At 40.2% G+C, this 15,327-nt stretch overlaps 1 protein-coding gene across 1 annotated transcript in view; it reads left to right on the forward strand.

The window, feature by feature from the left end:
* Positions 1–242: 242 nt before the first annotated feature.
* Nox3 (NADPH oxidase 3) overlaps positions 243–15,327 on the forward strand; it is a 61,073-nt gene continuing 45,988 nt past the window's right edge. The window contains exons 1-6 of the mRNA XM_076926529.1: positions 243–290; positions 865–960; positions 1,075–1,185; positions 2,637–2,721; positions 10,767–10,912; positions 13,336–13,517. Of these exons, the coding sequence (XP_076782644.1) occupies positions 243–290; positions 865–960; positions 1,075–1,185; positions 2,637–2,721; positions 10,767–10,912; positions 13,336–13,517 (668 nt within the window). The remainder of the gene's footprint in view (positions 291–864; positions 961–1,074; positions 1,186–2,636; positions 2,722–10,766; positions 10,913–13,335; positions 13,518–15,327) is intronic.

Here is a 15,327-nt window from a genome sequence, read left to right on the forward strand (position 1 = left end):
GAGTTTCTTTTCCTTTGCATACTTTGAAGACGGGGATCATTAGACAGAGACTCGTATTTACCTAGGCCGTGAAGCATGTCAGCTTGGTGATGTGCTCTTGGCACTAAGTCCTTGATTAGAAATTCCTTGAGAGCTGCTCCCTACAGGTGCTCCAAGACAAAAAAAACGATCAGAAGGAAGCAACACACAGGCTCAGATGACTAGAAAGGAATAACTGGTTGGTAGTCAGTAAGAGAAGTATCATGCCCGTGTGCTGGATTTTGAACGAGAGTGTTTCCTTCGTGGTTGCTGTAAGTATCACTCTTCTTGGATTTAAGAGTCCCCCATTCTTAGAATGGCATTTCTAAAACAGTTAAAGTTTGGAAATATTACTTTAGATATGAGACAAAAAACTTGTCAGCAAACATTCAATGGATGTATTCAACTTACCCTTATAGAGTAGTGCAAAGTTGTTTTCCAATTCAGTTCCAATTTTTAAGTATTTTTAAAGTCAAGTAGTTTGTCTTGCATCATGTGCGAGTGGACCTGCCTATCAAATGAAGTCTTTGAATCAGCCCGTGAAACTGTCATTTTTTTTCCTAGAGCGCTTTAAAGATGCCCTGCCTCTTCACACCATGGTCAATTCCTGTTGACTAAGAAGATTCTGTGCTTGTCAGTAAATACTTTGAAGTTGACCACCCTTATTTAAGATAACTTATTTGTAATCCCTGCTGAAATGTAATCTGTAAGAAATAAATGTATGGAGTGGTTCTGAGGAATGCTGACAACCTCTGCATTTCATTTGAGAAGTTGAACCCAGAATGATCCTTAGTGGGTGAGGCGTGGCCCATAGCACTGATCTTCTCTCCTTTCTCTCTATTCTAGTTCTCATGGCTGGCAGTAAACCTCTATCTGTTTATTGACACGTTCTGCTGGTACTCCGAAGAGGAGGCTTTCTTTTATACACGAGTTATTCTGGGCGTAAGTAGATTTAATGACAATCTGTTATTGTTTCAGAAAAGAAAATGCATTCTACTTTCCCAAGCTTCAATGCTTTCACCATCTCCCCTTTTTCTATTTCTGACTTATGGACAGTCCGCATTGGCATGGGCCCGGGCATCTGCCGTGTGCCTGAATTTTAACTGCATGCTAATTCTGTTACCTGTCAGTCGAAACTTCATTTCGCTGGTGAGAGGAACAAGCGTGGTAAGTACTGAAATATTTTAAGCAAGCTCAGTTGTTGTCAGCCTGCAACTGAAGACTGGAAAGATGGCCTAGTAGGTAGGAGTGCTTGCCTGCAAGCCTTGGGATCTGAGTTCAAATTGCCAGAATCCATGTAAAAAGCAGTGTGAGCTTGTGTGTATGTGACACTATCATGGTTGAGGGTCAGAGGCAGGAGGATCATCAGAGGCTAGCTGGCTACCAACCTAACTCCGAGTTCAGTAAGGCCCTGATTAAAGAAAAAAAAAAAGGGAAAAAAAGCAGAGAGGACTAAAACAGGTGACCTGGTGTTCTCTGGCCTTGGATTGTGTACATGGTTATATATATATACATATATGCACAGATACTGAATATGCACACCCCATTCTTATACACACACACACAATTTTTACAGGTATGAGTGAAACATGTATTTTCCTTTGAAACTCCCAGCAACTGTGCTTAACCCTCGTTAAAACTAAAGATCAGTGCATTCAGCTTGACTTTGGTTTTTTGCCATTGACTTTCTAAATGACACTGGACTCATCTTTTCCCCACAAGGAGATGCAAGGGTTATGACTGTTGAATTATGATCATTTCTGACTGAAGAGAAATAAACCATGGAGATGGGGGCCACTCAAGAAATACCCCTGTTCCTACCATAATCAAAATCACAAGGCCCAGGTTGAATCTGGTAATTCTAACACGATCAGTGGCAACTCCCTTCTTCATCAAATTTATTTCTTTTTTTTAAAAAAAGATGTATTTTTATATTATTTATATGAATACATCATAGCTATCTTCAGACATACCAAACGAAGGCATCAGATCCCATTACAGATGATTGTGAGCCACCATGTTGTTCCCGAGATTTGAACTCAGGACCTCTGGAAAAGCAGTCAGTGCTCTTAACCGCAGAGCCATCTCTCCAGCCATTATATTTATTTCAATTTGCTAATTACAACTCTCTCTGTTTTTTTTGAAAACAGCATGTGGAAAAATAAGATTGTCAGTAACCTTTATCAGAAGAAATATCTTTATCATGGAATGATCACAATACGAAACATTAATTATAGGTGCAAAGCCTCTTTCTTTGTGTAAAAAGTGATGGTGTACAAGTCATTCAAAATACATGGTTGGGGTGGCAATTATTGCTTCTTCATTCTATGTCAATAAGCTGACTAAGGCATGACTATAAAGTTTATTTAAGAGCTGTGAGTTACAGCCAGAGACCTAAGAATTCTCATTTTTGCATTGAATTAATATTCCAGCAAAATGGCTTTAAAAATGTCTTTTGCTTTGCTGTGATCAAGTGCCACTAGCTTTTAAGTCCTGTGTTCTTGATCGAAGCAACATAGAGACTGGTTGAGCCTGAGTCATAATCCCTTAGGTCTCGTGGCATTGTTAGCTCTGTGTCTATTTACCTAACTGATCTGTTCATTTATTTGATACTTTAGTGCTGTAGAGGGCCGTGGAGGAGGCAATTAGACAAAACCCTCAAGTTCCACAAACTCGTCGCCTACGGGATAGCTGTTAATTCAGGTGAGTACTTACCGCTTGTCTGATAGTGTTGGCACTGGATAATGTCTAACTTCATAGCTTTTTTTTTTTTTTAATTCCTCCCAATCTTGTCTTTAGATAAAAGAAACGTTTGCCCTTTATCTGAACAGATGAAACCTTGTATTTACATTTTTTCAATTCCTCATCTATACTCAAATGAGTTTTTCCATAACAATCCCTCAAATATGAAAAGAAAGTTGGTCAGATTTCCTTCTGTTTGTAAGTGGTTTCTTTGTAATACAGTGATAAGTACCTCTTTAAATGGAAACTTTGCTCTTCATATAATTCAGAACTAAAATCGACTTATAGCCAAAACCTCACTAAGAACAGGAAAATGGCTATTGCCATTCAATGAGTATCAATACAGATGGGAGAGTGTTCTTCTTTGTGCAGTAGGAATGACTTACTCAGCCTTGAAATCAGAGTTCAAAAAAGAAAAAAAAAGAAAAGATTAGTCATGTGACCTGGGTTCTGAATAATGTTGACTTAGTGGACATAGAAGAGTCTTGAAAGATAGAGATCGGATGTTGTATAGTCATAGTAAATGCTACCGTTACTGTTACATTTGTCATTTAAGGAGAAATTAGTATCTCTGTGCAAGGTTAGACACCCATGAGGAAGGAAAGAAGGAAAGGGGAGGTAGCAATCAACTGGCTTGTGGTTTTGCCGGGCAGCAAAGACATTGAAATAAAAGACCATCGGGATGATAAAGAGTTATGATTCGGGACTCTTTTTCTCAAACTAATTTCACTATAAAATGTTTTCCTCATTTGTTTTTTATCCTCTCATGCATAAAAAAAATTGCAGAGTAAAAGGAACACTTGAACCAAATGGGAATTTAATTAAGCAACAAGACATGACAGACGGTGCCCGCGTGCCAATTAACACAACTCTGAGTGTGTACCGAGACATGCGGGAAAGACTCTCCCCATTGACTGTCTTAAGTGCCGGAGCAAACCAACCCAAGATATGCTTTGCAGAGGGTCTTTGTGGTTTGTCAAAAAAAAAAAAGTATTGGCATTAAAAGAAAAATCAAGTCCTAGCTGAAACAGCTAGTGAATGGGGCCTGGAGACAAAGCTGGTCGAGCTGTGTATCTCAGGGCCTGGAGTGGTGCAGCATACACCTGCGTACATAGAGCCTTTGAAAACAAGTGGCATTACCAAGAAGTAGACTTCGGCTTGCAAATGGAAGCCATTTCCACACTTTGAAACAATCAAAAAGCAGAATTACAATGCTCAAAGAGCTCTGAGCTCCCTGTGGCGGGTGGCATCCAGGCACAGGCCACAGAGCTTCTTGGTAAACTTGTCAAAGAAGGAATTCTAGGACATTTTTTTGCTTTAAACTCTTCAAAATTCCTTATTTTCACATGAAGAATAGAGATTGAACACCGTAAAGAGGCAAGAAGAACCTTACTACCATGCATAGCTTAAAGGCAGAGTCAGACTTTAAAAGAGAGTTGTAAAGATATAAAGAAAAGGGGGTCATCAAAATTCATCAGAAAGGAGCACAGTGCATACATGGAAACATGAGTTATGAAAACCTTTCTTCTTAAACCTCTGGGTACATATTCTTTCTCTCTACTCAGAGAACACAAGTATAAATAAATATACAAGTAATATATATTGAATGTTTCTCATGAGCAGGGCACCCTGGTAAAACCTATTACCTTTTGAACCACCTGTGGTCAGTGCTGTTTCAGGGTGCTGTGAAATTGTGTGTGGGTGGTTTTTGACTAGGATCCTATGACCAGCTTCCTTTATAGCCCCACTATTGCTGGGTGTGTGAGCTCCGAGCAGGTCTCTTCAGCTGGCTGTGGAATTTTAAAAGCATCAGTAGCCATTTGATTTGTCTACCTCGGTGAGATACTGTAGATTGCCTTCAAGACTAAATCTGCAATCTGAAGACTACAAGGCCATTCATTCACTTGCTATTATTGCCAGTGAGGTCAAGTCCATGCCCCAGAGCATGGTGGATGGAATGAAGCTCTACCCAAGTTTGTTGTTCACACAACCTCATTGCATTTTCCCCTTGGGTACTCTTCAGAACAAACATTCTCAACCTGTCAGTTGTGACCCCTTTGCAGGTCACATATCAGACATCCTGCATATCAGAGATTAACATTACAATTCCCAACAGTAGCAAAATTATAGTTATGTAGTAGCAGTGGGAACCATTTTATGATTAGGGGTCACTACAATATGAGGAACTGTATTAAAAGGTTGCAGCATTAGGAAGGTTGAGAAGCATTACACCAAAGTCTTCTATGCCCTTGCTCGGATGTCCCGTTTGCTGAAATTCCCTCTCCTTCATGGTGCTCCCTGGGTGGTTAAGACACTGCTATATCAAGAACCCCATTGTCTGACCCCTTGTCCTAGATGTCATACCTTCACCTACAAGGCTCGCACCATATTCCATAGCTCAAGAGTGGCAATCCCCAGTCTCTGAGAGTCATGGTGTGTCTCTTGCATTTTAATAACCTGTGTCTCTAACACACACACACACACACACAAACTATTAACTGATTTGACCAAACCAGGGTGAGTGGCATCCAGCCACGGGCATGAGAGACTGGAAGAATTGATAGGAAAGGAACAAGACATAAATTTCGAGCTTCCTGTGGATGAAACAAGAGTTTGGGAAATGAATGGATTCAGAATGATACTAATGATTCGAGATTATACATTCACATTCTGCGGAAAGGAGAAAAAAAAAAAAAAGGATGTTCTTTCTCCATCTTCCTCTCACAAATCTCCAAAGGGCATTAGTATTCTTTCCAACCCACATCTCTTGAACTGCTGCTACTCTGTGCTGCTCCTGAGCATCTCCTGGGGCTCACCCCAGCAGAGTCAGAGCTGTATCCCCCAGCAAAGTAGCCTCATCCGGTCTTCCATGACAACCAGCCCCAGGGCTGTGGTTTTCTAGCCAGACAAAAAGCAGGAAGGTGGAAAGGAAACTCTCTACCTTGTCCAATCCTTGACAAAGCAATTACTGCATTTCACATTAACTAAGAGATGTGGCTGGCAACTGTGCTTTTAGAGGGGGGGGGAATGCAAAGCCTGGGTTTCATTGCTACTTCTCGCTTTTCTCATTTGTCCTTCTGCTGTATTCGCGGGGGAGCAGCTGCAGTGTCCCTGGGCTTATTTTATTAGCCTCGCCCATTATGCTGCTTTTGAAAGAGCCAACTGGCTTAATAGAGGTGTGTAACCTTGGAAGAAATGCAGGCACAGAGAAGTTCGCATGCCAGCCTCTAATTTCTCATCCATTCCCCGAGATGTTGAACTGTAGGCTCTAATTGGTCGGATCATTAAAGGATGTAATTAGAGACTGGTGGATGCAGGCTAGGGAGTAGGGGGAGGGGGGAGGCAAAACACTGGTATCTCTAACCAAGGGCATCACCGAAAATGCAGTGCCAGGAGCTCTTCTTCCTGCCTTCCTGCTTGCCTGCTTGTGATAAGCAGGAGCCCCCTCCAACCACTAATAAATTGTGTTCAGGGACCTGTAACTCCATTGGTATAAAAATGGTAGTCTCACAGCCTTTACATTCTTATTAATGTGGTTCTTTCTGGCTTCCCTGGTCCATGGCAGACCTTGAAGACCTCAGCAATTGAAAAGCAGTATGTGGAGCCTAGGTTTTCATCAACGGAGATTGTAAATTGGACCCAGGCAGCTCTTTTCGGCAAGTTCTGCAACTTGTGTCTGCCAGGTCTGCCAGATTTCAAAGGTGTAAGATCACCCTCAGTGCAACTCTTGATGAGTTGCTAAAATTAGTTCACAAACACCGATAAACAGAAGACGGGCAGGTTGAGAAGAGAAGGTACAGCATAAGGTCCTGAGAAAATAATGATTCAGAGCTCCTAAGATAGAGATGGTGCCAAAGGCACAAATTCCTTGAGATCTGACATCTAACAAGTTACTGCCAACCAGTTCCTCAGTTCCACTGAGGGTGCTCAAAGTGCCAACAGGGCTCCACTGGGAGTCCTACCTCATAGGCGCAAATGTAATTGACAAACACGTGTCACTCAGTATACCAGATGGACTGGTTCTGCACCAGACACATTGGGAAGTTTGAATTCTGAAGCAGATTGTTGTTTCAGAAGCACTAGGTCCTGTTTTCCATGCACCACTTGATTAAGGGGTGACTAACTCCAGACCCACTGTCGTCTCTGACAGGCAGACAGAAGGATACTAGAACTGACCCTCTTCCAAGATTCCCCTCAATTATACTTTCTTTGATCTCCCAGGTGGGAACCTAAAAGCAAAGGAGAGATGTAAAAGGCACTTTCTCAGAGTGACTGGATCTAATTGTAGCCTTTATGAATTTTTTGTCTGCATCTCAATAAAAGTTCTTTATTTGAACTCAGAAGTCCATAGACCAATTAAATTCGCATGGGCAGCATTGCCAACATAGCCGGTCTCTTTAAAAGTACTTGGGTGAGAAAAATAGAATTGCAGGAAGACCTGCTTATAGCTTGGATCATCTGGGTGAGTGATGAAGAGAGGTGGCTTGAGCTTTTGCAAATACGCAGCCGTGTATAGCATAGAAAGTCCAGAGAGGCACACAAAGAGCTTGTTCTCAGTTAGTGGCATCGGCTTCACTGCAAGACAGAAGATCTCCCATTTAAACTACTGTGGAGTTTGGGGAACAAATTAAAATATAAATTTCTCATTTGCAGATCCCTTTTGAATGAAAGGTGTTTTCAGTGATCTTCAGAGTTGTTACAGTTGTCATACAACTGGAAGAGATTTGAGCTGCCATGTGTGGTCATGGGGATTTTTTTTTTTTTTGAGTCTACCCATTTTTATGAGAAAATAGAGGCAGAAAAATTAGGTAATTGCCAAGCATCCACCTTACTATTCTTCCTGCTAGACACCATCAGCCAGTGTAACATCATGAGAGTATCTCAGTAGCCAAGGAGAGAATGCAACGACAGCACCATCTTAAACCCATTCCAGAAATAGTTATGGCCATACCACACTAGTTTGTGTGTATTAAAAAGAGTAAGACATATAAAAAAGAAAAAATACAGTGACTGAAAGGAACCAAAAGCAATACCTCTCCTGATACTTATCAGGCCCCAGTAGCCCTAGGTTTAACAGCTTATATATTTCTAGTTTTTAGCCATGATCAAATCTAAGAGGAAAACAGAGTGCTTGCCCAACCAAAATGGTCTCGGGTGGCTTTTACCCTGAAGATGGCTCCCTGAGATAACTAAGATAATATACATTTAATCTACTTTGTGAATCAAAAACAATATGGAGCAGACTGAAGAAAAGAAACATTTATTATGTCAACCTTAAAGCACATGAAAGCTACAGGTAACGGAGTTCTAACTGAGACCCTTGGAGGTGATCTCTTGAGAGGCGGCTTGGGCCTCCTCCTCCAGTGTCTTCAGTGCTAAGTGGCAGCTCTGAATGAATGAGCAGCTCCAGGTCCACGGTCATCTATTCCACACCAGTCAGCCCAGTTTAGCTCTGTCAGATTCTCATGTGGAAGCTAACCTAGCAGCAAACAGAATGAGATGTGCAGCTCATTACAAGGGAGAAGAGTGTGAGAAAAACAGGCGAGAAGACAGAGAGAATTCATTCGTTGCTTTCTTCCTGACTGTTAGGTATGCATGACACATTAGTAAATGAGTCCTGTAATATAAAACGAAAATCAGACTCTAATTCTGTGAAATGAGAATGCCCCAATCCCTGTCTCCATAGAAGGGGATTTTTTTTTTTTTTTGGTTAATCTTGTATTCAGCCACTTTGGTGAAAGTGTTTATCGGCTTGTGTGAGTTCCCTGGGGAATTTTGGGGGATTGCATATGCATATTGTCGTATCATCTGTGAATAGCAATAGTTTGACTTCTTTCTTCAATTTAAATCACCTCCATCTTCTTTAGTTGTCTTATTGCTCTGGCTGGAACTTCAAGTACTGTTTTGAATAGATGTGAAGAGAGTGGACACCTTCGTCATGACATGTTTGGTTGAGGTTCCTGGAAGTACTGTTCTTCTCTGAAGAGAATTGAGAAGGAGCATGGATCAGGGAAAGAGGAGGTCGGGGAGAGACTAGAGGAGGGAAAACTAAAATCAGGATGTAAATATGAGAGAATAAATAAAGGGGGGGAAGGAAATAAAGAAAATGCTTCTAAATAATAGATGGCACTGTGCAGCTATGACCACAGGCACAAAAATAGCAGCAATATTCTCAAAGATCCTGTGAATGTGACACACACACACATGCATGTATATACAGAGGCCGGATATTGACATTGGGTGTCTTCCTCAGTGGTTTTCTAACACGATCTCCCTGAGCCTAGAGATCACCATAGTTTTGGGATAGACTAGGGCCAGCAACTCCAACTATCTGCTTCTTTCCTTTCTACCTCTGTCTCACCCAGCACTGAGGTTATAAACCTGCACTGCTTATTATACAAGTGCCGCGGACAGAAATCAAGTCTCTATGCTTACATGGCAAGCCCTTACCAACTAAACTATATCCCCATCCCCAGTATTGTCAGGGGCTGCTTGGTCATATTAACCCCACATTCTTGCACACCCGCAATCATAGAGGACAACCATGGAGGATGCTGTAACACACCCACAACATGTATAGTCTATATACATGATAGCCAGCTGTATATGGTATACATATGTATATATACATAGTAGCCAGCACAGCTACTTCTTTCCATTGCAAATGCAAAAGAACTTATGGAAAAATAGCTATATCCTCTGCAATGAGTCCTTTGTTCACACTTGAGTCCGATCCCAATGATGTGTGTCAAGGGACTTCCCATCCGTGTCTCCATGGAGATGACATGACTGCTGGCGTCCCAACAGTTTCAAGCTAGGAAAGAGCCACACAGAGGCAGACTCTCCAGGCCAGATCATACGGTGTCCTTGAATTTGTTCTTTTTATCTAAAATTTAAATATATTAACTCTCAGAATCAGATAGCACACTTTCCTTAAGAGTATAGAAAGAATATGCTTGCTTTTACAAATACTAGCTCATTTTAATGTGCCAGATAATTCTGTAGGAATCATCTATGTAAATATGCATAGTTGTATAAGTGCATATATATATGTATATATATACATATACATATACATGTACATACACTCATATACAAACATACAGGCATATGTTAAAATATATGAAGAGAAGAATGGAAAATATTTCTGGAAAATATAAAGTATCTCCCTGGTATCAACCTGTGTGTCAAATAAATATGTATTGCTGTGTATGATGCATGGTATTCTAGAATAATTCTTTCTGACTTCTTTAGGAAGCTTCATATTCTATATCTATCATATACCATCTTTTCTTAAGAATTATATTATCTATATTATAGTATGCTATATTATATTGTATATTGCCTAGAATTACAATAATGCTATGATGAAATAGTGTGGCATAAAAGCAAGTTGAGAAGGAAAGGGTTTATGTATCTCCATCACTGAAGGAAGTCAGAGCAGAGCCTGGAAGCAGGAGGAGATACAGAGGCCATGGAAGGGTACTGCTTACTGGCTTGCTCCTTGCTCATTACAGAATCCAACTTGCATTGGTACAGAACCCAGGACCACCATCTTAGAAGTGTTCCACTCACAATGGAACAGACCCTCTCACATCCATCACTAATTAAGAAAATAACCTACAGCCTAATCTAATGAAGGCATTTTCTCAGTTGACCCTCTCTCTTCTTTGATGACCTAGTTTGTGTCAAGCTGACACAAAACTAGCCAGCACGACAAGTATGTCCTGATATCATGACTTACATTACTTCCAAAATGATTAGAAAGTTAAAATTAAATCATGAATTGAGATGACTTTATTTGTTAATATAATTAAAACACATACAATAAGCCATACACCATATGTTCCACTCCATTCAAGAAACTGGGAAAGATGCACAAATAAATCACAAATCCTTGTAGACTGCCAACACAAGAGCAGAGAAACTTAAGGTAGCAGCACGGTGTTTTGAAATAAAAAGATGTCTCTGACATGCCTATGTCTGATGTCTCTCCTCACCCCCAGTTATCCACATTGTGGCACACTTGTTCAACCTGGAGCGTTATCACCTAGGTCAGGCCAAGGATGCTGAAGGGCTTCTGGCTGCACTTTCTAAACTTGGCAATGCTCCAAATGAGAGCTACCTCAATCCAGTCCGCACCTTGGATCTGGTGAGTTAGTCCTTGCATGCTAACCAGCCTCGCTTCTGCAGAATTGCTTCTCTTCCCATCCCTATATCAAGAGCAATAGATTTCAAAAGCCTTACATAAAAGAGCTGGATAAAAGAAGTTTCCGCCAAATGCTAATATCAATTTCGCCTTTCTGTTTTAACAGCTAGTTTTTCCAGCCGTTAATGTGGCTGGAAGGATATGGGCAAGGAGAAAAACATACTCTGCTTAATTAATTTATAGTGAACATATATCTGTGATATTTTAGGAATGCAAAAACTTGTTGAAGCCTTAATATTAAAGATTTTTAAAGCAGCTCCCCATCAGATTTCCTTCACTGATGTTAGAATCATGAAGCAAGCACCACCCAGACCCAGAAATGATAGACTGGATGCTTTGTTTTCAACCTACAAATTGTTTTCTGGGTCTCTTCTCTGTACCTCATATTCTGGCACAAGTGTGAAGAGCTGGTTTACCAAACCATAAACTGACTGAAGGTCATTTCAGAAAGACAACTACATGGCTCTTGATACCATCAATGCTAATATCTAGGGTCACAGAGCAGCAGTGTCTCTGGGAAGAAAAAATACAATCAACCACAGTATTCTATCCTTAGAGGTAAAGACTTCCTTGAGCCACACTTACATCTCTCTTATTGGCTCATCTAAACACCTTTCAAGGACTATCATATTGGAACAGAGACCATATATTTTTTATCTATTTTCTCAGAAAAGTCTCAAGGCCACACACCCCATCAATAGGAATCTCTCCGGATGTTATCACCTAGGCCCTCCCTATACGTGATGGTTTTACTCATATATTGTTTATTTGAGAAGGAAAATTCAGATGCTAATTATGAGGAGATGCTTCCAAGTCAAAATCTTGATTTCCTCACAAAGGCTTACAATATCAGGCCATTAATAAACCGAATTCCCTTTTCTTAACTGACACCAATTAGAAGTGCAGATTTCATAGCTACAAATCAAAGCTGCAGATGCCCCAAGCACACAGAGATGCGTTTAATACCATGTCGTTGAATCTCAGAATTTATCTGGCCACCTGTTTAGATCTACATTTCTCCCCACTAAAGCTTTGCAAAATTCACTCACAAGAGACCCAAGAATAAATCTCAACATCTTGAAGGAACTATGCAATAAATAGTATTTATTATAAATAACCTTTAAAGTAATTTAACAAGCTAATTAAGCTACTTCAAACACAGTTGTTTCAAAAAATTTTAGAAGCAGTATATTTTGTTAGTACTAATTAAGCTCAGAAGCCCCTCTAATTTGGGTATTTGGAGAGATGATTATCAATAACTTGAAACATACATTAAAGCAATTCATAAGTAATGCAGTGGGGTTACTTTAGACAACTCATGGCAACTCAGACCAGTCTGTAAATGTATTGCAGGGAAATGAGGAGGAATAGTCTTTAATAGTCAAAACAAAATGATTTGAAATAAACACACCGTGTGCTGTAAATTGACTTCTAAAGTGCCTGAGTGTACTTATAAAACAAATATTTTAAATGTTCTACATACACACTCTTTCCATTTTATTCTGCTCTTTTGTTCTGTGAAGAGGAGAAAATAAACAATGGAGAAGTCCCTGTCCAAATTACTTCCAGATCTCAAAGCAGCCTAAATTAATGAGGTTTTACTGACAAAAGATATAGTGTGAGTTTATTGAGCTGGTAGTTGGCTCAGAGACGGGAACGCGGGGTCTGAATACTAATGACTAAGCAAGAATATGGGAACTCACAATAAAAAAACAAACTGCTTTGCAATTAATATTCTTAAAGGCTATTTAACTGTCCCTTGCACTCATGGGTCAGAGTCATGCTCACTGGGGAGTACCGATCAGATAAGAATAGCTGTACCCTTATTGGTCACAGAGGCTTTACCAAGCCCTATTCCAGGGACCCCTGAGGTTACTTGAAGGAAATGCAAGTCATGGTCCTTCCAATTAAGAAGCCAGAGCAAGACATAACCACCAAGGGAACAGTGCATGCAACTGCTTTATTAGGAAGGACCCTAAAGAACCTCTCCTACCCCCCAAAAAAGTGTTTATTAATGTTAGGATTCAAGTAAGCATGGTGAGCCACAATCTTTAATCTTAAATATTAAAAAATTCGAATTTGAGCTTATTCTGGTGTATTGGTCTTCCAGTGCTCTCTAGTACCGATTCAAAATAGTAGCTTTGACAAGAAAATTAACTCATGCAAATGGAAAATGCGTACTTGAACAAAGTAAATAACCACGGTGAAACAGGGGAAGAAGGGAGAATTTTCACAGCTAGTTTCTCGAAGTGTATTGTGGGTTGGCACGAAACATCCTAAATTCCCCTTGTTTGGATCCCCTAGAACTGATCCTAAAAATGCAAAAATTCACAATGATAATTTGGTGGTACTTTGTGGTCTTCTAGGGCACAACCACTGAGCTATTAATGACAGTCTCGGGAATTACTGGCCTGGTGATCTCTCTGGCTTTGATATTGATCGTGACCTCTTCCACCGAGTTTATCAGACGGTCCTCTTATGAGCTATTCTGGTACACACACCATATCTTCATCTTCTTCTTCATCAGTCTGGCCATCCACGGAGGAGGGTAAGTCCATTTTATAATCAGGGTGTTCAGATCTACGTCTCTATGCACACATTCCCTGACTACTGTGAACAGAGCATCTGTGAACATGGTTGAGCAGGCACTGAAGGAGTACAAAGTTAGGATTGTTGAGCACATGCCAAGGAGAGGTATAGCTGGGTAATATGGCTGACCTGCCTTTACATTTTTAAGGACTCTCCACACTTATTTCCACAATGACTGCACCAGTTACAACCCCACCACCAATGAATGAAGGTTCCCTTCCCTGACCCCCACATCCCCACCAACATTTCTTGCCAGTCGTTTTCTCCATCTTAGCCATTGTGAAATCTCATGGTGCTTTTAATTTGAACTTCTTTAACTGTTAAAAATATCAAAGGCTTTGAAGTATTCCTTATCTGTTTTTATGTCTTCTTTTCAGATCTCTCTGCTCAGAGGCATAGCCCAGTTTTTAATTGGGTTGTTTGCTTTCTTAACTCTAGTTTTTGAATGCTTTGTATCATGCGGGGATGTGTTCCCTATCGAATGTATAGATGGCAAACATTCTCTCCTACTCTGTAAATTTCCTCTTCACATTATTCTTTCCTTAGTAAGAGAAGTGCCATTCAGAAAGTCCTTTCCAGGATTCTGCCTAAGTTTTCAGTTTCACATTGAGATCTTTGATCCACTCGACGTTGATATTCATGCAGCGTAATACGTGTGGGTCTACTTTCATCCCTCTACGTGTAGACACCCAGTTCTCCATGCATCAGTTGTTGAAGATGCTGTATGCTCTCCAGTGTGCATCTTGGCATCTTTGTCAGATGTGAGACGGCTGTGAGTATGTGCAGTTTTGTCTGAGTCTTCTGTCATTCTATTGGCCCATGGGTCTGTTTTTTAACTCAGTGCTGTGCTGTTTTTATTACCATGTCTCTGTGACATAGCTTGAAATATGGTGTGGCAGCCCCCTCCCTCAGCATTGTTCTATTTGCTTGCCATTGCTTTGACTAACCAGAGTTGTTGTTGTTGTTGTTGTTTTGTGCTTTAGTGTCAATTTTAGGATTATTTTTTCCTGTTTCTGTGAATAGTGTCATGTTAGGTCTGTGCTGTACCTACAAACTACAGTGACCATCTTCACAGCGTTAATTCTACCCACCTGTGAGCATTTTCTTCGCATTTTCTAGTGTCTTCTTCCATTTCTTTCTCCAGAGATTTAAAAATTCTCACTGTAGGTCTTTCACCTCCTTGGTTGGTTTTATTCTTACACATATTTGATACTATTGCTAATAGGGCTTTTATAATCTCTTTCTCAACTTCTTTGCTGTTAGTATATAGGGAGGCTACTGATTTCTGTAAGTTAACCTTAGAAATCTCAGTGGAATCCCTTTTTAACATGGAAAGTATTCCTGCAATCCCCGAAACCCACAGTTTCTGCACTCATACTCTGGGTATTGAACCACAAGTCCATCCCAATGGTCAGTAACTTGGCTAAGGTTAGGATTTTTATGCACAAATAACATTTCACAAGGAGAATGGTTGATTTTTTTCCCAACCTTGCTGAAAGGCTCATCTGGGGGATAAAAACCTATTTAATCTTCTCAGCTTGACATATTCTACAACTACTATTTACGTCAAAAGCGATTTGCAAATTCTATACAAAATGCCAAGTAGATGTAAGATTGTTGGAAGCCGTTAAAGCTCACCAATCTGCCTATTATGCAATGATATAGGTGGGAAAAATTAAACTTTTTAATATTTTTAACAATGTGCTTCTGGAATGACCTGGAATCTCTTGGACATAGCATGGGAAAAGTTACCAAACATCTAAGGATAT

This window comes from Arvicanthis niloticus, chromosome 28 (assembly GCF_011762505.2).
Source record: "Arvicanthis niloticus isolate mArvNil1 chromosome 28, mArvNil1.pat.X, whole genome shotgun sequence".
NCBI classification, from domain to species: Eukaryota; Metazoa; Chordata; class Mammalia; order Rodentia; family Muridae; genus Arvicanthis; species Arvicanthis niloticus.